The following is a 22,562-nucleotide window of genomic DNA, read 5'->3' on the forward strand; positions in this document are numbered from 1 at the left end:
AAATAATAACAAATTAAAATTGTGAAAAGAGTGGCAGATTCTAAGGTGAGCCCCATAATTCCTATTTCCTGGTATTCATGCTTTTGTATAATCTCTTCTTTTTGAGTGTGTGTGTGGAAGCTGTGACTTGTTTCTAACCAGAAGAATATGGCAAAGGTAATGGGATGTCACCCTTCTATTACATAAGACTATAATGTCTGTCTTGCTGAGGTATATTCTTCTTCACTGGTTTTGAAGAAATAAGATACCACGTTGTGAGCTGCCCTTGACTGACAGGCAGCAAGGCACTGAATGCTGCCAACAACCATGTGAGCTTGAAAGCAGATCCTTCCCCTGCCAAGCCTTCAGATGAGAACTCAGTCCTGAGTCTGACTGTTGGCTTGCAGAGGACCCTGATAAACTTTGCTTGGACTCCCAACACACACAAATCATGGGATAATAAATGTGTTTTTTTAAAGATTTTTTATTTATTTATTTGACAGAGAGAGAGAGCACAAGCAGAGGGAACAGCAGAGGGAGAGGGAGAAGCAGGCCCCCCACTGAGCAGGGAGCCCAATGCGGGGCTCAATCCCAGGACCCTGGGACCATGACCTGAGCCGAAGGCAGACACTTAACCAACTGAGCCACCCAGAGCCCCAATAAAATAAATGTGTTTTGTTTTAAAACTAAGCTTGTATTAATATTGTTACACAGTAATAGGTAACCAATGCAAAAGTTACACTCATAGCTAGTTGTAATTGTCTAACAGTATATCATTTATTTCCTACTTCTGAACTAAAATGATATAATTAACATAAGAGATTAATTTAAAAATAATGCACTCATAAGTGTCATATAACTTGTATTTTATTTATTTATTTTTTAAAGATCTTATTTATTTATTTGACAGAGACAGAGACAGCAAGAGAGGGAACACAAGCAGGGGGAGTGGGAGAGGGAGAAGCAGGCTTCCTGCCGAGCAGGGAGCCCGATGCGGGGCTTGATCCCAGGAGCCTGGGATCATGACCTGAGCCGAAGGCAGATGCTTAACGACTGAGCCACCCAGGCGCCCCACATAACTTGTATTTTAATGACTGACAACTTCTATTAAACCTTTTGATGCTCAATATCGCTGCAAACAGATTAAGATCCTTTATTTTAAAAGAAGCTATATAAATTCTAAATATTTACGCCATTCCTTCACTTTTGATACTTTTAAGATGTCCCAAATTTATCTTTGTGCCAGACCGTCAGAAAGCAGTTTAAATATAAACATCTCAAAACCCAGTCCAGTACTAAAGAATGAAACATGTTTCAGGAAAAGTCTATCTTTGATTTTCTAAGTAAATGTAGGGGTACCTTGGTTATTCAATTGAGAATGGCCTGTTATAAATTCATATTCATTTATTCAGCTGTATTTGGAAGATCTAAAATAGATCTACCCTGGGTTTCTGGCAGTGCTATCTCTAGTTTTCATAGTTCTATTGCTACTGAAACTGTAAATACATTGCTCTGCAGGCCCATACTCATGTGCATGTACACACTTATGCACACAATTGCCTTGGTAAATGAATAATCTCTTTTAAGAGAAATGGTTAAAAACTTGACAATCTATAATGAAAATCTATTAATGCAAACCATCTTCACACTTTAATTTTCTTTAACTTCTGGAATAAAAAAAATCTTTGAGTGATGAGCAATATAGTAATGCCCTATGCTCCTATCCACTGACTTTAAATCTCTATAATTGGTTTATATTTGGAGCTATTGAACCATTTTTTAAAAAAGATTTTATACATTTGAGACACAGAGATGCAGAGAGAAAGAGCATGAGCAGGGGGAGAGGCAGAGGGAGAGGGAGAAGTAGGCTCCCTGCTGAGCCAAGAGCCTGATGTGGGGCTCAATCCCAGGACCCTGGAATCATGACCTGAGCCAAAGGCAGACGCTTAACCATCTGAGCCACCCAGGCACCCCTGAACCATTTTTTAAGGCAGGCTTCATCTACTATACAAGTTGCACACACATGAGCAGGGGGAAGGGCAGAGGGAGAGGGAGAGAGAGAATCCCAACCAGACTCCTCACCGAGCTAGAGCCCAGCAGGGGGCTTGATCCCAGTACCCTGAGAGCATGACCTGAGCTGAAATCCAGAGTTGGCCACTTAACCGACTGAGTTGCCCAGGGGCCCCATGGAGATATTTTATTTTAGAGAGAGAGAGAAAACAAGCAGGGGGAGGGGCAGAAGGGAAGGGAGAGAATCTCAAGCAGAGCCTGAGGATGGAGCCCAACATGGGGTTCTATCCCATGACACTGAGATCATGACCTGAGCTGAAACCTAGGGTCAGATGCTTAATTGACTGAGCCACCCAGGTGCCCCTTGCTTTAAGGTTTTCTAAAGAAAAGCTAATAGATGATGAAACTAAATTTATCACAGTTATGCATATTTTCAAAAATCTTTAACACTTAGAAGTTGATAGTAGGGCATAAATAATACTGAGAAGATTCAAAATACTAGCTTTACAGAAAAACCAGACTATAAAGGCAAGGCCTTTGCCTTATACCTGTCATATTCTTTTATTCAATCATTAATTCAACAGTTACTGAATACCTAGTATATGTTGGTGAATTGATATTTCATCAAAGGTAGACTTTTTAAAAAATCTGTTGCTATGCTTTAGTTATTCTTATCTGAGCTTTTCCTTATTACTCACTATAAAAAAAAACAAACTCCTTTGCTAGACCATCAAGTTCATTAGGGATGTGTTCTATTCCCATACAACTACAGACAACAATGTCACTATGCTTTTGCTACTGTATAACAAGGATGCCCCATCCTCCAGCTTTGTGTAACATGGATCTCAGTTCCTTTCCCTCTCACTAGCAGTGTCATCAGAGTACAGATTTCTACTAACAATCTGTTCATGGCAATTTAGGCTTTCTCTAATTAATATGCTCCTCAAAAACCCTTCCAGCTTTTGCCTACTACCTGGTTCCAAAGTCACACTCATATTTTTTAGTATTTGTTATGGAAGCACCCAATTGTAAGATACCAAAATCTGTTATGAAGTAACATTGTCAATATCTGCAGAAGATGACTGCCTACTCATAATATTCAAGTGAATCTATAAACTATTCCAAAAGTTGCTGGTTATAAGATCAATATACAAAAATCAATAGCAGGCCCTTGTTCTAGCTACAACCCATGTTAAAATGTAATAATAGACACATCTATTATGGTATTTAACTTATTATATTGTAATTATTTGCTTTACCTATGTCTCCTCCATAGGTGCAAAGTTCCTTAAGGGAAGAGAGTATCTGATTTATATTTGTAACCCCAATATCTAGCATACACCCATGTGTTCAATGAACATTTATTGAATGAACTATCAAACATCACTGGATCCTTAGTATCATTCACAGATACTTCCCCTTGAGAAAAGAATTAAAATTTAGTTGCACATTTTAAAAACTATTATAGTAACTCTCCAGATTTTTAGTCACCAAAGCGAAAAGTCCCAGGCCCAAATGAGGAAATGCCACTCTTCACTTTTCACTTGTTCGGACTGGGAAAGATTTAAATGTTTGGTAATACACAGTGTTGTCAAGGGTGAAGGTGAACTCACTGGTGTATTCTTTTAACTGCTGACTGAAGTAAAAGATGGCATATCCCTCTTGGGAGAAAAATCTAATAATATCTAATACAATTTAACATGCCTCAACTAACCGAGTCTGTATCTTGGAATTTATTCTACAGATATTTACAAATGTTTGCAAAGCTTATATACAAGATTATGTACATAGCACTCTTAGCAATAGAAGAATGGAACTTAAATTCATCAATAGAGAATTATTTAAATAAATTATGGCACATCCATATAATGAAATCTTATGCAGTTGTTAGAATAGCATGTAATTGCACATAGACTGGTCTCTAAGATGTATTAAGTGGAAAAAGCAGAGTGTCCCCATGTTTATTACTTCAGTAGAAATATTTGGGGAGGATACCAGGACAGTATTGTCTCTGAGTACAGGGACTGAGCACCTCAAAGGACAACCTAATATTCTCTACATATCCCTTTGTATTTTATGTATTTATTTATTGACATTAAAACTGAAATATTTTGTCCATAAAATCCTTCATTCATTCCTTATTTACTAAAAGATAAGTTTTTAAAAATGAGACTGACATCACCATTTCTAGAACTTCTCAATTACAGGGTATTTCTCCGTCTTATGTCTACTGTTAGGAATAATTCTGTACCTCAGGTTCTTAAATAGTACTTTAAAGACTGATGGGTGGCACAAATATTTTACAGAACATATTTTACTTAATTTTTTATTAAATGTTGTCTATTATTCAGAGACTTGGGCACTAAGCCCTAGGTAAGTGTCCAGAAAATTATATTGTAGTGATCGAAGTGAATGGCTGGTAAGAACGTGGCAGGTATTTTGCAACCAAGAGCTGCATGGAAATTAATGGTTGGGTTCAAATATGATGACTGAACACAGAACCAAAATGACTCAATGGCATGATTTTTAAAAATTAATATATTTTAGGTAGCAATAAGCTGCAACTATATAAATCAATCTTTAACAAATATTGCACACCTGAAAAATCTTAATAGCCTTTGTATATTGTTTTACTATTATGGAGACAAAACTTTCTGACTGGAATGAAGAAATGCTGATTATGTAAAATAAGAACATTTTTTTTTTTTTAAAAAGTCTAATTTTGGGGCACGTGGGTGGCTTAGTCATTAAGCGTCTGCCTCCGGCTCAGGTCATGATCCCAGGGTCCTGGGATCGAGCCCCGCATCGGGCTCCCTGCTCAGCGGGAAGCCTGCTTCTCCCTCTCCCACTCCCCCTGCTTGTGTTCCCTCTCTCGCTGTCTCTATCAAATAAAATCTTAAAAAAAAAAAAAGTTTAATTTTATTATTAATTTTTTTGTTGAAGTACAGTTGACACACAATGTTACATTAGTTTCAGGTGTACAACATATTGATTCAACAATTCTATACCTTTATGCTACGTTTACCACAAGTGTGGCTACAATCTGTCATCATATAACCCTATTATAATACCATTGACTACAATCCCTATGCTTTACCTTTCACCCCTGTGATGAATGCATTCCATAACTGGAAGCCCGTACCTCCCACTCCCCTTCACTCATTTTACCCCTCCTCCCCCCACCGTCCTCTCTTCTGGCAACCACCAGTTCTCTTAAAAAAAAAAAAAAAAGAATTTTTTGGCATTGCTGCAACTTCTGTCGTTATTGTGAATTAATTAAATGAGGGCTCTTTCAAGTTTAGAAATTTGAAAATTTATTAAAAGAAAAAAACCCCACAAATGTAGGCTTAATTTACTATTTAAAACTTTATTCTAAAAAGGTACAAAACTCCTATTTTACTTGTTATGGCTATTAAATGAAGCATGTAAGAAAGCTACAGAGCACAGTTATAAAAACACGGGCTTTTCAGTCATACCAGAATTCAAATCCTAGTTCTTTCACTCGCTGTGTGATAATGGGAAAGTTACTTCACCCCTCTGAGCCTTATTTCTTAAAGTATAAGATGGGAACAATATGGATTACATGTAACATTTTACAAGTTTGTTATATTAATAGAAAAACCATGTATAAAACCCTTAGCACAGGGCACCTGGGGGGTTCAGTTGGTTAAGCGTCTGCCTTCCTCTCAGGTCATGATCTCAGGGTCCTGGGATTGAGCCCCGAGATGGGCTCAGCAGGGAGCCTATTTCTCCCTCTCCCTCTGCCCGCTTTTGCTCTTTCTCTCTCAAATAAATAATAAGTAAAATCTAAAAAAATAAAACACTTAGCACAATACTGACCCATAGTAAGATTTTTAGGGCAGCTCTCACTATTATTATTACTCTTTAATTATCCAGCAGAGATGGGGAGTAAGATGTACTACACATCTCTTTTGAGTTTTCCAGATAGAGCTTCATTTATTAGACAAATGCTTCTGTACGTATCAAATTTAAAACACCATCATTTTGCAGTCCTGGGGCAGAGTAACACATTTCATTGCTACCTTAAGAGATGTCAATGAATATAAAGTAACTTCATTGGTTCCTAGAAATAATAATTCTGTCTAGATTATCACATTTTATAGTCTCAATATTCTGAGTATAGGCACAGTAAATTTGGAATATTGTATTCAGTTGTGAGTACAGTTGAAGAGACAATGCCAGTATGATAGGTGTGACAAAAGAACAACCAGGATAGTGAGGAACATGAAAACTACAACACATAAAAAACAGTTTAAGAAACTGTCTCTATTTCATTTAGAGAAGATTTGAGGTAATAAAATATTTTCAAATATTTTAAGAGTGTCACGTGATGAAGTATACAAGTTAATTCTGTATTGCATCAGAGAACAAAATTAGAAACAACAAATCTGTTGAATTACTTAGATTAAACATTAATATAAAGAACTTCCTGGGGCACCTGGGTGGCTCAGTGGGTTAAGTGTCTGCCTTCGGCTCAGGCCGTGATCCCAGGGTCCTGGGATCAAGCCCTGCATCGGGCTCCCTGCTCAGCAGGGAGTCTGCTTCTCCCTCTCCCTCTGCGGCTCCCTCTGCCTGTGCTTGCTCTCTCTCTCTCTCAAATAAATAAATAAGATCTTGAAAAGAAATAAAGAACTTTCTAATAAATCACAGTATTTTCAATGATAATGCATAGTTTTGTGACGTAGTGAGCCCTTTAAATTATATAATCTGTATTCAAATTGTGTTTGATACTGTCAAAATGATGGAAAAGTGATTTATGGCTAGTTGGGAACTTTGACTATGTAACTGCCAAGGCTTATTTCAATTCCAGATTCTATGATCTAAACTAAACAATAAGGCAAATAGGATTATGTATATATAATTAAATAAGAACTATTGGCACTTAAACATGAAAAAATATGCTTTATCTGTCTGTTACTTTTCTTTCAATAAGAAGAAAATAATAATAAAAATGTATGATATATGTACAATGGACTTATTGGTACATCAACTTCTCAAATTAATCACTATAATAATCCCACTATAAATACAGAGATTTAAAAAAAAAATCAGTGGGCATTAATTTTAACCTTTTTAAAAAGAAATGGAGGAAAATGCACTGTGAACATTTTTAAATTACCAGTTATATTTTCAGATATACTTGCTTCATTTATTTCAAGTTCAGATCAACATTTGAATTCAAATTAAAACTTAAGGTATATCCTTTCTAATGTACCTTAACTCTTATAGAAAGTTATATATTTAATATCAGAATAGGCAAACCCATGAAATCATTATGCACAATAGAAAACTCTAATCAGGAAGAACAAAATGTGTATGCTATACTAACCAATTAGAAGAACTGTTCCAACAGCCAAACCTCCACCTGGAAATGAAGCAAAACCAAGAAGAAAATTAATCTACCCTTTCATACACATTATCTTTAGCATAAAAGTTAAGCTTTATCAAGGACAGCAACTTGACTAACTTTAAAATTGCAGATGAGAACAACATTTTAATTACCTTTGCAATACTTTGCTTAAGGTGCTATTATGAAATAATTACATATTATATGTAATTATACACTACACATTACAATTACTTTCATAATATACTGTACTATCCTCCCTTCTCCTGTGATAGGACCATGCAGCATTCAACATAACTGTGGTTACGTGTTCTAATGATGTTATATTTAGTACTTGTTAATAAATTAACTCAATAGCCAAGACCTAAATGTTCACAGTAACTTAATACTACAGAAGTACAACATAGGAAAGGTTATTATAATAGAAATTCCACTTTAATATTTACACTCAAATTTAATAAGTCTTGGGGGAGGAAAAACCTGATAATTAAAAGTAATTCTTTTTTTCAATATGAATAATATACACAAAGACTGGACATACTCTTAAATACATGTAGAATTTAAAATAAACAATATTTTCATAATTTCAAACAAAAAAGTCACAATCACAAAATACATTTTTAATAATAGCAGAAAATGTTCTTTTGAATATCTGAGTTAGGGCAATACAGTTATGAGCATATAACTCAAATAGTGGTTCAATAAAAATCAATTTAAAATCAAATTGTAGAAAACGAGAACTACACTAGAAAGACATTTGAGTACAAATATTTTGTGCAACATTTGTAAAAACACTTGTAAAAGTATTACTATTTGTAATTGTTATAAATTACACTAGCAAATTCCCTTAAAAAAGAATAAAATATGTATATCAAAGAATGAAATGTATTTAAAGTAATTTAAAAAGAAAGTACTCAAAATTGTTGGGTAATTGAAGACAATCCTACCAGTGTCTTTTGGTTTTGGTGCATAAAACTGTGAAAGAAACATTTAGAATACCAATAAAGAACTTTTCCTCCAACAAATTTTGTAGTGGCAAACATTATATAGAAAAACTTAGCATGAAAAGTTCCTTTGATAGTGTTTACTTTTTGCCTTGCAAATATGCATAAATGTTACCTTTCAAAGAGTTTGAAATTTGGTAACATACATGAACATAGAATACAATGCAACATTTGGTGACTTTATGACTCTGAATAGAATATTTCAAATTGTTAGAGAAGATTTTAAAAAGAAACTAGTACTTTATGTATTTTTATGTTTAGGTGGATTTGTTATAGGACTAAATATATATTTTAATTTCACATTTAGATAGGTTCTTTCAATATAGCATTTAAAGCGATACCAGACTACACAGGATAACTTCAAATTTTGTTCTAACTAAAAGATTCACATAAACTGAAATATATAGGATGATAACAACCATAAAGGATCTGAGCAAAAAGATTTTCTCTGAGATAAGATTAGGTTAAATGTCTACTTTTACAGTGTATGCTACATATAGACCACTACTAATTTTTTAATCCATTTTGAGCACTTTTTTTATTAATGCATTTTGAGCCTTTTAAATTACTTTCCAGTTCCTTATTTCTCTTTTACATGCAAAAACAAGCATTTAAATACCTAATCACCATTCTGTGTATATTTAAGAAAAACTAATAGATATACATAACAGATACTGCAGTGTCTAGTCTAGAGCAGGTACTATTAAAAAGTTACCTGGTTTTCTTTCCTTAACCTATTTCTTATAGGAAGATTTAGATTTCTTATCTAAACATCTCTGGGTCTATGTTCATGTAGCCTGAAATTAAGAATTTATATAAGACCTACAACTGGAATAGTTACAGAATTTTTTTTGTGAACGTCATTCACAGTGGGACTATTAAGAACAGATCCAGGAATAGTTTCCCAATTAAAGGAAATGATACCTAGCTCACGTGTCTGGCTCAGAGAGGTACTTAGTAAGAGCTGTTACCATTCTGGCTTATTTTTCATTAAAGATATACCATTATTTGATAAATAGGGATCACTATAATAGTAAGAGTAAGACTACTTCCCATTGATGAACTAGTTAAGCAAAGCATTATACAAATGAGAGAACACTAAAAAGATAATTTTCTGTCAGAATTATACAAATAATCCAGTTTCAGATAATTTAGGAAATGCCACCTAATTAAATTTTAAATCTTATGTACATTAAATTTCTAATGTTTGGAAAATTTGAACATTACTTAAAACAAATGAGGACATTTTAATGACTTTAATCAGACATCTGAATATTCTATCAGGACTTCTCTTACAAAAAGGCAATTATCTTTTCTTCTAAAGGGCTCTACCATGTAAATTCACTAGACTTAAATTTGGATGGCTTAAATAAAGGTTGGTCATTTTGAAGGTTGGTCATGGGGAATAAGATGAAGCCACTTATTAACTATTTTAAAAATCAACTTTTTATTCTGTGTATGAGGGAAAATGATTTGACATGTACATATATACACATATATAGCAGCAAAGTTCCTCTATTCTTCCAAATTTCAGGGTGACGAGACCTCACATTTCCCTAAAATACCTCTGTATAAGGTATTTTGATATATCTCACTTGATATACTGAGGTTCTAACTGTATGTAAGTTTGAATAAGTTTGTAGCCACGTACTCATCAAAAAATAAAAAGCTTCAGCCACCAACCATGACAGGATATCTTGACATGATACATTCAACCAAAGCTCATTTTAATAGATCTTTAAATTCAGAAATCCATTAGTAATTTTAATTAATTTCAAAAGCAACACAGAGTTCACATTAATAGTTCCCAATTAAAATAGACTATCTTTTCCCATTAGTTCACTAAAATGTTTGGCAGGTAACAGGTAAGGAAGCAATCATCCTATTTCTGTGATGAAACATAAGGAGTAAAAGGGTCTTGTTTATGGTATCCTCTCCTCTTTAATCAGATCTTAGAGAAATCATCAATACATTTAAGTCACTAAGCAAATAAACTCTTGGTTTTACTTATAGATCTCAAGAAGTCTATTTCCAGCTTACTAAAAATACAGGTAGAATAGTTTACCAACACATAAGATTATGAGCTTGAAAGCTTGAAGATTCTTTGCAAGTTTGATATTTTAAAATGTTAATTTAATCAAAATTTAACATTTTAAGAAATGACACAGCATTTTGTCTTAAACTAGAAAAAAAAATCTAATACTTTAGAAAACATTACCAGAAAATTAAGATCTTATTAGGTGACGATTATCTTCTGATTTTAGGATTTTTAAAATATGATGGAAAGGGTTATTTTATTCATGTGAATAGTAACAAAATGATTTTTTAAATTAAAAAAAATTTTTTTAGTTTTTTTTTTTTTTTTTTAAATAGGTTCCATGCCCAATGTGGAGCTTGAGCCCATGACTCTGAGATGAAGAATCACATACTCTACCAACTGAGCCAGCCAGGAGCCCCAGAAAATTATATTAAAGGGAGAAAATTCAATCCCCATACACTTCCCAAAGCAAATCTCTAATTAAGCTATTAATTAATTTTGGGTAAGCAAGGTCAAAATAATATATTAGGATATAATGACCCAGAAGTGATACCTTACTTTGTAAGGGCCTCTCCTTTTTCAAAGTTACAGGAAGCAAAAGGGAAAAGAAATAAAAGTCATAAAAGATAACAGTGATTTATATCATTCCTTTCTATAAAGGAATAGTTTTGTATAAAATTATAGAAGGTCATTTTAGGGAAAATGCAATGTACAAAAAGTCCATATCCCTTCCTTTGTTCATAGCAATGTCCTGAACTACTTAATTAATGCCATACCTCAAATTAAATTGCAGTTTATTTCATTAACAAGTCTACTTTTTCTTCTCTCTCTGGGAGGTAGGAAACATCCTGACAACTCTTGATTATCACAACTATTAGCTGGGCAAATATAGGAAACAAAATAGGAAAAGCTATTAACAGTGAGAATGGTTCTGTAGATTAAATTACATCAAACAATTTTATATATTGATACAAATAAACTACATTTTCCTTAAATATATAGCCATCAGTTGCTAAACTATCATAATCATAAAAATAAGGATTATTTTTAATATATAGTCCAAACTCAATGTACATCCCACATTCTAATTAAGATACAGTGGAGCAAAGGAAATAAGCCCACCAGTATTTACTTTTTGACATTAGCCTTGAAAATGGCAGCTACCATCAAGCTTCTTTGGAGTATTCTTCCTGGACTATTCTTTATCCCAAATCCCTATCTTCCCATTCACTTGACTGTCAAAATTGAGTAAATTCCAAACAGCACATAAAATAAGCCAGTCAAACCTGAGAAATCACCCTTCCTTAAAGTACCTTTTTGAAGGATGAGGCTGGGGGAGAATTCCCCCAGGTTAGACAATATGATCCTAAGATGAGTTACACCTTTTACCCTAGAAAAAAAGAAATTCTGCCAGAATCCCTTATTTACTGTAAACTTTTTGGCGATTCCTAGAAGAAGGGAATTGAAATATTTATATATAGTGTCCTCATATAACAACATAAATGTCCTGGAAGGACAGGGTTGAGAAGCTAGGTTAGAAAACTTAGAAGTTGAAAAATTCCAATGTGGTCAACTTGGGAAATGTATATCAATATTTAACTAAATTTAAGTTGTCAGAACAAAAGTTTTTGATATGATTAGATCATGTTTAAAAGATGCTGATATAGAGAATTGTCAAATTCATGAAGCACTGGGAGTAGGAATGGAAATAGTAGCATATCTTCAAATGACCAACATTCAATTTGCCTGTATATTTAAAAATATACTTAAATATATTTTGAATCTATGCTTAAAATTACATTGACATCACAGTGGTAGTAGTAAAATATCACTGCACTGCATGGCAGTGACAATACAATATTTACTTGTTTTACAGTAACCACAGAATAGATTTAGGCAACAATCACAATGTCATAGTATAGTTTCACCATTCTGATATCATAACATCCTATTATTATTATATCTTGTCACAATATGGTTATATTAGGCTTGTCACAATCTGAGTCCAATATTTTAGAATAACAAGATAATCTGAATTACTTATATTTATGTGTATACACATTAGCAGCCAAATGTTTCACTTCCAAATAATGTTTTAATGAAAAACAAATGAACGGATTTGCTCTACAGAGCCATACAAAATAAAAAATAATACAAAAATGCCATTAAGAACTTAACAACTAAAATACTTCTGGACATATTTATTATTCCAAATGTACTAACTCCTATTGTAACAACCTCTTCTGTGCACTTTGAGTTAACTGTATACATGAAAAACATATTTCAAAATATCCCCAAACTGATACCTATTCCAATTATCTTAAACGAACACCAATTTTTAGCATAAGCTTGTTACAGTCAAATACTAGTGTCCCTCACAAGCAAATCTGGAAGATTTTTATATTACAGTTCATGTTTATATCACTGTAGGAACACTTAAGAAGGTGCTTTAGGTTAACTTTTTGGTGGGTGCTTTAAGAGACTTACTTAAATCATTAGTCTTAGGTTTGATAAATGCTTAAAGCCACTTCAAAAGAGTTCTCAAATATTTGAAACAGCTGTAGCATAGTGCAGAACACTAAATTTGAAGCCTAAAGATCAGCCTACACTGTCTCTAGCTTTATGATTCTGTTCATGTCACTGTACCTAAGTCTGCTTCTAGAGCTCACACATAAGTCATCCTACCTCTTTCAATATCTCTTATCCAGGTTTTTTTTTCTACACATTTCTCTTCCAATCAAGAACTTAATGAGAATCAACTACATGCCAGGAATTGTGCTAGGCAAATTTTGTTATTCTAATAAGAAACTGAAGGTATAATGTCAGAAATGTGACCTTTTCGTTTGAAGAGATTCAGGATCAAGTGAATGAAGTTACATATCCCCATTGAATTGGGGGGGGGGAGGGGAAGGTAAAGACTAGGAACAGCTTCCAAACTTCAAGTTCAAATATGGGATGACACCAAGTAAAGCTCAACAGGGAAAAAAACTGGGATAAATATTTGTTAACTAGATATTTTGGATCATTTGTTTTCAGTACCATGCAATTTAGGAAAGCAAGACTTGAAACAATTAAGTGAAAATACTTAAATTTGTGTAGAAATAACCAGGATCCAGTTAAGAACATGACATAACAGAGGCAAGAAGCTGTGCTCTTTCTCACAGGTTGCTTGCCTTGTCAATTTCCTTTGCACTAAAACTATATGAAAAGTGTACCTTGAGGGGCAAAAATACAGAGAGAAATTTCAAGTATAGTACAAGAACAAGCAATGGCATTTGTAATATTTTATGAAAGTGTACAAGACTTAACTGACACATATCACACACTATATAGAAATTATGAAATATAAACACAGACCAATTTTAATGAAGCAACATTCTGATAGTAATTAACTAATTTACAAGCTCTATTAACACAGCAGCTCTGTCCTACCAATCTAATGTGGTCAATCTTTGCAACATAACAGTTATGAAACAAGCTATTCTTCAGCAGGCTTCTCATGAAAAATTGCAGAGATTATACAGGAAAGCCTAAGAACTGGACTTCTTTTTTCTCATTAAAATGTGAATTAACTTTAAACATATCGTTTGCAATGTAACTCTAGGAGGCAAAATATACAGAGAAAAAATTTAACAAAATATATACACATGTATTTAACGCAGATACTAGTATGACCATCAGTATCAACAACAGTCTTTCACTACTTTGTACCCACATAATTCTTTAACATCCATTCTCTTAAAGCCAATAGAGTTTGTTTGAAGATTCAGAACCAGGAAATAAGCAGCCTGGCGGTGAAAGAGGGGAAGTTATTTTTTTCAGCATTTTCTAATGAAGCCCATCTCTCACAATGATACAAACTTTTGTAGGTTAGGCGAAACCACGAGCTACCTGGGGTTGGCAGAAGGGTGCAATCAGAGACCAGGAGGTGATCCTGGAGTTGAAGGCCAAACCGTCTCCAAATATTAATGATTCCCCCTTACTAGGTAGTATTTCTAGATAAAAGCATGTAGGGATCCCGTTGTAACCTAGAAAAGGCTGGTGGGCCAGAACCACAGTCGAAAGTGGGAGCAGTAACAGCATTTAGGAGTCTCCATGCAACCTTTCCTCCCCTCCATCTCTATCAGATCGGACTATCCTCTCCAAGTCCGAAGGCTGAGGGGTCAAAGAGAAATATGCGGTTAGGGTGGCTTCCCTGGCAGGTGCCCTCCCTAAGTTTTCCCCTCTGTTGAGCCCACATCTCCGTTCTGAACCGACCTAGGAGCTGGTCCAGGGCTGGGAGCCCGGTAGATACCAGCAGCTGTCCATTCCGCACCGACGGTCGTGTGCCCGCGATGGACACCAGTCGAGAACAGCCGCTGTCGGTACCGCTTGCTCTAGGACCCTTCCTCTGGAAACTGGTGACGTTGTTCTTGCTGGTTGCAGCCACTATAGATCCAGTACTCCCAACGCCGGTGCCGCAGGTCGCCACTGCCGCCATCTTGGAGCTTCCCGCGTTGACCCAATAGGAACTCTGGGAACTCAAGCAGCAGGCCTGTCAGAGCCAGCCCCAAACACCCGCCTCCTTGCCCACTATCACCGCTCCCGTGGCCAATAGGATTGAGAGCTCTCCTCCCAGTCAACCAATCGCAAGGAGTATTGCTGAAAAGTGCGCTCTACGCGGGGACGGCGGACTTCTGCTGGGCCCAGGTGAGAAAGGCCCACCTGAGTCTTGGGTGAGAGTGTTGCTTGGCTCTTTGGGGCTAGAGGTGGGTAATATCATTTAACATTTTTCTCGTTTTGGGTGTCTTCATTAACGCAGAGTTAAAGAAGAGGCTAGTGGAGCGATATATCCAGTAACTACCAGTGGGAACTTGCACCTTTCTTCGCTCCTTAGGAAAAAGGAAAGATACTTTCCCCCGCCCCTTTCTTTTCTGATTCCTGAGAGAAAATTCATTCCGCCTTTACCATCAGGTTTTTTGTTTGTTTGTTTTGTTTTTTGTTTTTCTCGGAATGGTTGTGTTATATTGAAGAAATTGGAACTCTTAATGAGTTGCTTGCTGAGCATCTGGGCACAGTTAGACAGTTCCAGTGGCAGGCAGGTGGGTTGGATTTAGACCTTAAGAGGGAAAACTCTTGAGCTTTGAGGCGATTTGGTTTTCCTGTCTCAAACAGCAAATGACAAAATGTACTTCCTGACAAGTCCCCGTGAGAAGCTTTCGTTAATTTTAATTAGTGCTTCTGGAAGTCTTGGGGCGCGTTTCCGTAAGTAGTGTGAATGACAAGTGTTACTCTGACAACCTTGTTCACACATTTAATTGTCATTTGCTGTTAAGGCAGCTGCAAAGAACGGAAAATACTTTAGGTCTCTTTCCCCAAAAAACTGGTATTAGATGTGTATGTACTTTATTTTCCTAGTGATTTGTGAACTCTGAATTGAAAGCTTTTTTATTAGCATAGGAATTTTATGTGCGGAAAAAACATGTCATTTAGAGCTGTGTCTTTGGATTTAAAACTTTTTTCAAAAGTGAGCTGGGTGGAGGAGTAAGTGATTTTTAAAGGTATTCATGATTGACAAATGTCTAAACTAAAAAAAACCTCCCAAATCGTGCCTGCGCTACTGAATTATTGGTTTTGACAGTGATCTATGATATTTTAAAAATATATCTATCCAAGCCTCATTGAAATTCTTGCCAGTGAATTGTTTTAAATCTCAGTGACTTGTTAAAACTTTTTGGCTGATTCTGTTTGATAAATTGCAATTAGTTTTGTGAAATAGTGGCTGGCGGGTTTTGTTTTTGTATTTAGAGTAAAATCTTAAGAAAGTAAAACAGACCACCTTACTATTTAGCAATGTACCAACTGGAAAGCTTGATCAAGGTTTAGATGCTTTCATTTAGAACCTTTCCTCAGTATAAATTTGTAATCTAAATTATTCAATAAATAGCTGTTGAGTGCTTACTGTTTGCTTAGACCTAATGTGTCACTTTAGGCCTATAAAGTAAAAATGTTCTCATTTGGGGGAGATAAGATTAACACATAGAAAATAGCATAGAGCTTAAAGTGAACACATTGGACAGTATGTGCTAATTTTTTCCTGTAGTATATAAGTGCTGAGAAGATCAAAACAAAAAGGGACAAAACAGTCTAATTTCAAATGGAAACTTCTTGGATATTTTTGCTGCTTGGAAAAATTTGAAATAATAATGAACTTTTATAGGCTTTTTTACTACATATTCCCTTGTTTCCTCTCCATTTACTTCATCCTTTAGTTTTCTAAAAGTGGTGGTATGATGCTTTGTTTATGATATTACTAGAACTGAAAATTTTTTTTTCAACTTTATAATTCAGAAAGCATGCCATATATGCACAACAAGGCATTCTTGAAATGAAGATGTATCTTTCGTATAACATTATCATAGAATAAATTTATTTAATCTGTCTTAATTTTTTTACAAAGACAAAACTTTTGCCTTCAAAGCAAATAATGCCAAATACTTGGATTTATGAGTATGTAGAGTTGAATATAAAACATTGGAATAAATGAGGTATTTGTGGAAAGGGTATGTTTAGGTGTGGTGTTAATAATGATTAAAAACAACTTAATAATTAACAATTATTTATTGAGCACATACTAAATCCCAGGGAGTATGCTAAGCATTCAGGTTATAGGAGAAAGAATACTTAGTCTCGTTTTTCCTTGAGTTCATAGTTGGGGGAGGTAGGTGGGTAAATAGGATAATAAAGTATATTATAAGTGCTATGGAGGACAAATGCAGAATACCTAACTTGGACTGAGAGAAAGGAGAGGAGCCTTGGGAAGCTTCTCCTGAGGGGGAAGTTTAACCTGTGTGATGAAGGAAGTGTAAAAGATGAGGGCATAATAGACCGTGAAAGCCGTTACAGAGAACAGGAGACTATTCCTTCAAATCTGTCTCACTGCTTCTGTGCAAGTAGTTCTCATGATTTACACATCGTGCTAAGAAGAGACTGGAGAAGTTAGACAAAGGTCTAATTGATTTTTTTTTTTAAGGTTGCGGCTCTTGTTTTTTTGTAAAAATAATAGGAAATGGGAAATTATTGAAAAATTTTAAATAAAGCAACAACATAACGGTCATATTTGATTGTTAGGTTTTGGCTGAGAGTATACCAGAAGAGAATGGATTGGCTGACTGTGGTTGGGATAAAAAGCATGGAATGAATTAAGAGATTACTATGAGGAGTAGAATTGATGTGACCAAGGAAAGTTGACAGGAGGAATCAGAGATGACTAACAGATTTCTGAGCAGGTTTGTGGATGGCAGAGGATAAAGAATAAAGGAAAACAGCAAAATTTTGTAGTTATGGTGTTGGTTGTTTTAGGGAATGGGAGATCATAAAATGAGTTTTTGAAATCTGTTTTGAATATGTTTAATTGGAGGTACCCTAGGAGCATCCAAGTAGAGATGTCCAATAATACTGGGCGACGTGAGAGAGGGATCTCTAGATGAAACGTACAGATTTGAAATTAATTAGCACATGATGGGAGTTTACCCCAAGGGATGGATAAACTCACCAAGGAAATGTATACTTTAAAATGAGAAGAAAAAAGGACCAAGAATAAACTTTGGGGAACATAACATTTAAAACCTTGGCAGAGAGAAAGAAAGTAAAATAAGAATTGGAAAGTGTTTATTTTATTTAGTAATACTGTTTCGCAGGCTTTGTTAAAGGAATATTTGATGGAGTAGTAAACTGAAAAGTCAAATAATTGTATTTAGAATTGAATGGCAAGTGAAGTTGAATATTCCATAAAAGTAGACCACTTTACATTTTAGAAAGCTTTGCTATGAAAGGGGATAGAGAGAGATGAAAAACGCTTAAGGGAGGAGTTTTGTTGTTAAAGAGAGAAAACAAGGCACTGGAAAATAATTCTAGACAATTGTTAAAGAAAAGGACCTAAATGAGATAGAAGGAATGTCAATCATAGCACAGGAGAAGGATCAGTATTTGAAAGGCTGGGGGGACAATTCAATGGCTAAACGGTGTAAATGAAAATAAGCTCTTTTCCCTCCTTTCTGCCATTAAATTGTGGAGTCCTTAAGACCATTTTCTCTTTTTAGTCCATATCCTTACTTTTATCCAGTCCGAGGACCTCAGTTACCATTTATATATCAATGACGAACATGTATAGTCCAGGTCACTTCTCTGACCTCCAGAATTATAAATTCAGATATTTACTTTACCAGTTTCTTGAAATTCTTAGTGGGGCTTCAAACTCATAATGCCGCAGACTGAACTTCCTCTTGTGTTTTGTATCTCAATAAATGATAGGACCATTTTCAGAATTAGTTGCCTAAGACAAGGAACCTCACTACCCTCAGGTCCTCTCTCAAGCATCATTCTTCCATGTCCGTTACATTACCAAGACCTATGGAGTTTACTTCTTAATAGCTTTCTAATCCATTCTGAGACTATAGCCCTCATCTTAGTTCACCTGCAGTATATTCTTCATTCAAGAGCCATCCTAATCCTTTCAAAATAGAGGTCTGATAATATAAAAACAGTACTTAGTAAGCACTTGCATGTGGTTCCCTCCATTTGCCTCTCTAGCCACATCACTCTGTAAATTTCCTCTCTGCACTCTAGCATTTATTCATTCTCCTGTACTCTAGCATTTACTTATTCTCTCATGTTCTCTTCCTCCAAAAGGCCGCTAGTTAGCTTCTGCTTATCCTTCAGATCTCACTTCAACCTACACATTCTCAGTAAAGCCATCTCTCCTTGCTATCAAGATGAAATCAGCTCCAGGGCACCTGGGTGGCTCAGCTGGTTGAGTGCCTGACTCTTGATTTTGGCTCAGGTCATGATCTCAGGATTGTGAGATTGAGCCTTGTGTCAGGCTCCATGTCTAGCATGGAGCTTAAGATTCTCTTCCCTCTCCCTTTTCCCCTCCTGCCCCACACGTGTGCACACTTGCTCCCTCTCTCTCTCAAAAAAAAAAAAGAAAAAAAGAAATCAGCTCCTATGTATCAACAACGAATGAGTGGAATTGGAAATTAAAAACACAATGTCATTTACATTAGTATCCAAAAAAATTAAATATTTAGGCATAAATCTAAAAAAAGATATGTACAAGATCTATATGAGGAAAAATACAAAATACAAAATTCTGATGAACATAATCAAAGACAAACTAAATAAATGGAAAGATATTCCATGTTTATGGATAGGAGACTCAGTATCAAGATGTCAGTCTTCCCAAATTGATCGATAGATTGAAATGCCATCCCAATCAAAATCCCAGGAAGCTATTTTATGAATATTGACAAGCTGATTTTGAAGTTTATATGGAGAGGCAAAAGACCCAGAATAGCAGACACAATATTGAAGGAGAAGAACAAAGTTGGAGAACTGAAACTACCTGACTTCAAGACTTACTTAAAGCCACAGTAATTAAGACAGTGTGGTATTGGTAAAAGAATAGACAAATAGATCAGTGGAACATAATAGAGTACCCAGAAATAGACTCACATAATCTACTGATCTTTGACAAATGAGCGAAGACAACACAATGAAGCAAAGACAGTCTTTTCAGCAAATGGTGCTGGAACAACATACACATGGCAAAGAAAAAAAAGAGAGAGAATCTAGGCATAGACCTTACGTCCTTCACAGAAATTAACTCTAGTGGACCACGTATCTAAACATAAAATGCAAAACTGTAAAACTCCTAGAAGATCACATAGGAGAAAACCTAGAGAACCTTGGGTATCTGATGCTTTTTTAGATACAATACCAAAGATATGATCCATGAAAGAAATAATTGATTAGCTTGACTTCATTAAAATTAAAAACCCTTGCTCTGTGAGGGTCAAGAGACCTTGTCATTGTCAAGAGACCTTGTCAATGTCAAGAGAATGAGAAGAAAAGCCACATACTGGGAGAAAATTTTTGCAAATGTTATAAGCTGATAAAATATTGTTATCTGGAATATACAAAGAACTCTTTAAAACTCAACAATAAACAGCCTGATTTAAAAATGGGCCAAAGACCTTAACAGATATTTGATCAAAGAAGACATACAGATGGCAAAAAGCAAATGAAAGGATGCTTCACATCATATGTCATCAGAGAAATGCAAATTTAAACAACATTGAGATACTGCTGCACACCTACTAGAGTGGCCAGTGAAGCACTGACAACACCAAATGCTGATGAGGATGTGGAAGAACAGGAACTTTCATACATTGCTGATGAAAATGCAAAATGGTACAGCCACTTGGGAAGACAGTTTGGAGATTTCTGACAAAACTAAACATGCTCTTACCATATCCTCCAGCAGTCATGCTCTTATACATTTACCCAAAGAAGTTGAAAACATCCACATAAAGACTTGCACATGGATGTGTATTGCAACTTTATTCATAATTACCAAAACTTGGAAGCAACCAAGATGTCCCTCAGTAAGTGAATGGATAAATAAAGTGTGGTATATGCAGACAATGGAATATTATTCAGTGCTAAAAACAAATGAGCTATCAAGCTATGAAAAGACATGGAGGAACCTGAAATGCAAATTACTGACTGAAAGAAATCAATTAGAAAAAGCTACATACTGATTCCAACTCTATGGAATTCAGGAAAAGTCAAAACTGTGGAGACAATGAAAAGATCAATGGTTGCCAGAGGTGGTTGAGGGGAGAGATGAATAAGCAGAGCACAGAGGATTTTTAGGGCAGTGAAAATGTTCTGTATGATGGATATGTCATTATACTTTTGTCCAAACCCATAGAATGTACAGCACCAAAAGTGAATCCTAATGTCACCTGTGGACTTTGGGTGATTATGATGTGTCAATGTAGGTTCATCGTTGGTAAAAAATGTGTTGTTCTGGTGAGTGACATTGATAATGGGGGGGCTATACGTTTGTGGAGTCAGGAGTATATGGTAAATTTCTGTATCTTTCTCTCAATTTTATTGTAACTCTAAAACTGCTTTAATATGAAATTAGCTGTATAAAATTTCAGTCTGAGGATTCCATAGACAACATGTATATCACCCTTATTGCCACATAGTGGGACAATTTTCATAACGGTTCCAACAAGTTGGTATTCTGAGAAGTCTTCAAATACGATTGAAAGACTGCAGCAACCCACTTAAGGTATACCAAAAAACATGTTGGTCATGGTAAGCAATCAGCATCTCATGACTGAAATGGGCACCTCTCCAGTTGGTCTTTCAGTGGCTTTCTGAGATGTAGGGTCTGTATAACTATTGTGACTATGCAGGTGAACCATATTAACAAAGATATTGTGAAGGCTTACTGTAGGGTCTGATGGTGTTCTGGCAGCATGATTGAATGAATAAATGTCAGGGTCATGCCTGTACAGAGGGAGTTCTTGGACCCCATGTAATCTCATTTTGCTTCCTTTTAGTACACTCAAAAAGAAACCAAAGTCCTGATTTGCTTTACCTGTTTCTGTACTTTATGTAGATGAAGCCATACACTGTTTACTCTTGTGTTTGACTTCTTTTGCTCATTATATTTATGAAATGATTGGTATTAATTTGTACAGATGTGGATTATTTATTGCTTTATAGTACTGTGTAAATGTATCACAATTCATTATCCATTCTGCTTTGAAAGGGATTTGGCTAGTTTACTATTTGTGGCCAAATATCTTTCTAACGTGGTTGTACCAATTTACACTCTTCCCAGGAATGTTTGAGAATTTCAGTTGCCTGTCATCCTTACCAACAGTTAATACTTTCTTCTTTAGCCTTTCTGAAGGGTTGTGGTATGACATTGTCATTTGGATTTGGAGTGATTTTTACTCATTAATCAGTGAGTTAAGCTAAAGATTCTCTCTCTTTTTAATGAGTAATTATGAGTAATGAGAACAAGTACTCAAGAGTACTTGTTCATATGCTATTGGCCATTTAGATAAACCTCTTATGTGAGGAGTCTGTGTCTTAGCTAATTTTTTTAAAAGTTGGATTGTTGGATTTTCTAGATTTTTAGGAGTTCTTTTTATATTTTGGGTAAAAGTCCATTTTGGAATAAATACATTACAAATATCTTTTCTTAGGCTGTGACTTGCCCTTTCATATTCTTTTTAAAAATTTTTTTAAGTGATCTCTACACTCAACATGGGGCTCAAACTTACAGCCCCAAGATCAAGAGTCACATGCTCCACCAACT

At 35.2% G+C, this 22,562-nt stretch overlaps 2 protein-coding genes across 15 annotated transcripts in view; one reads left to right on the top strand and one right to left on the bottom strand.

The window, feature by feature from the left end:
* ELP4 (elongator acetyltransferase complex subunit 4) overlaps positions 1–14,934 on the bottom strand; it is a 251,816-nt gene extending 236,882 nt beyond the window's left edge. For 2 of the 4 annotated variants that reach the window (XM_078058252.1, XM_078058251.1), the window contains exons 1-2: positions 14,657–14,933; positions 7,340–7,375 (exon numbers count right to left, since the gene is read on the bottom strand). In XM_078058252.1, the coding sequence (XP_077914378.1) occupies positions 7,340–7,375; positions 14,657–14,879 (259 nt within the window). In that variant the 5' untranslated portion in view covers positions 14,880–14,933. Of the gene's footprint in view, positions 1–7,339; positions 7,376–14,656 lie in introns of all 4 variants that reach the window. The other 2 variants (XM_036105447.2, XM_078058250.1) reach the window with 2 other exon arrangements.
* Positions 14,935–15,019: 85 nt separating this feature from the next.
* The window catches only part of IMMP1L (inner mitochondrial membrane peptidase subunit 1), an 80,434-nt gene continuing 72,891 nt past the window's right edge, over positions 15,020–22,562 (top strand). For 5 of the 11 annotated variants that reach the window (XM_078058254.1, XM_078058255.1, XM_078058253.1 and 2 more), the window contains exon 1: positions 15,038–15,147. The gene's annotated coding sequence lies outside the window, so the exon portion shown is untranslated. Of the gene's footprint in view, positions 15,148–22,562 lie in introns of all 11 variants that reach the window. The other 6 variants (XM_078058257.1, XM_036105467.2, XM_078058258.1 and 3 more) reach the window with 4 other exon arrangements.

The sequence above is a fragment of the Halichoerus grypus genome, chromosome 11, assembly GCF_964656455.1.
Source record: "Halichoerus grypus chromosome 11, mHalGry1.hap1.1, whole genome shotgun sequence".
Classification (NCBI taxonomy): Eukaryota; Metazoa; Chordata; class Mammalia; order Carnivora; family Phocidae; genus Halichoerus; species Halichoerus grypus.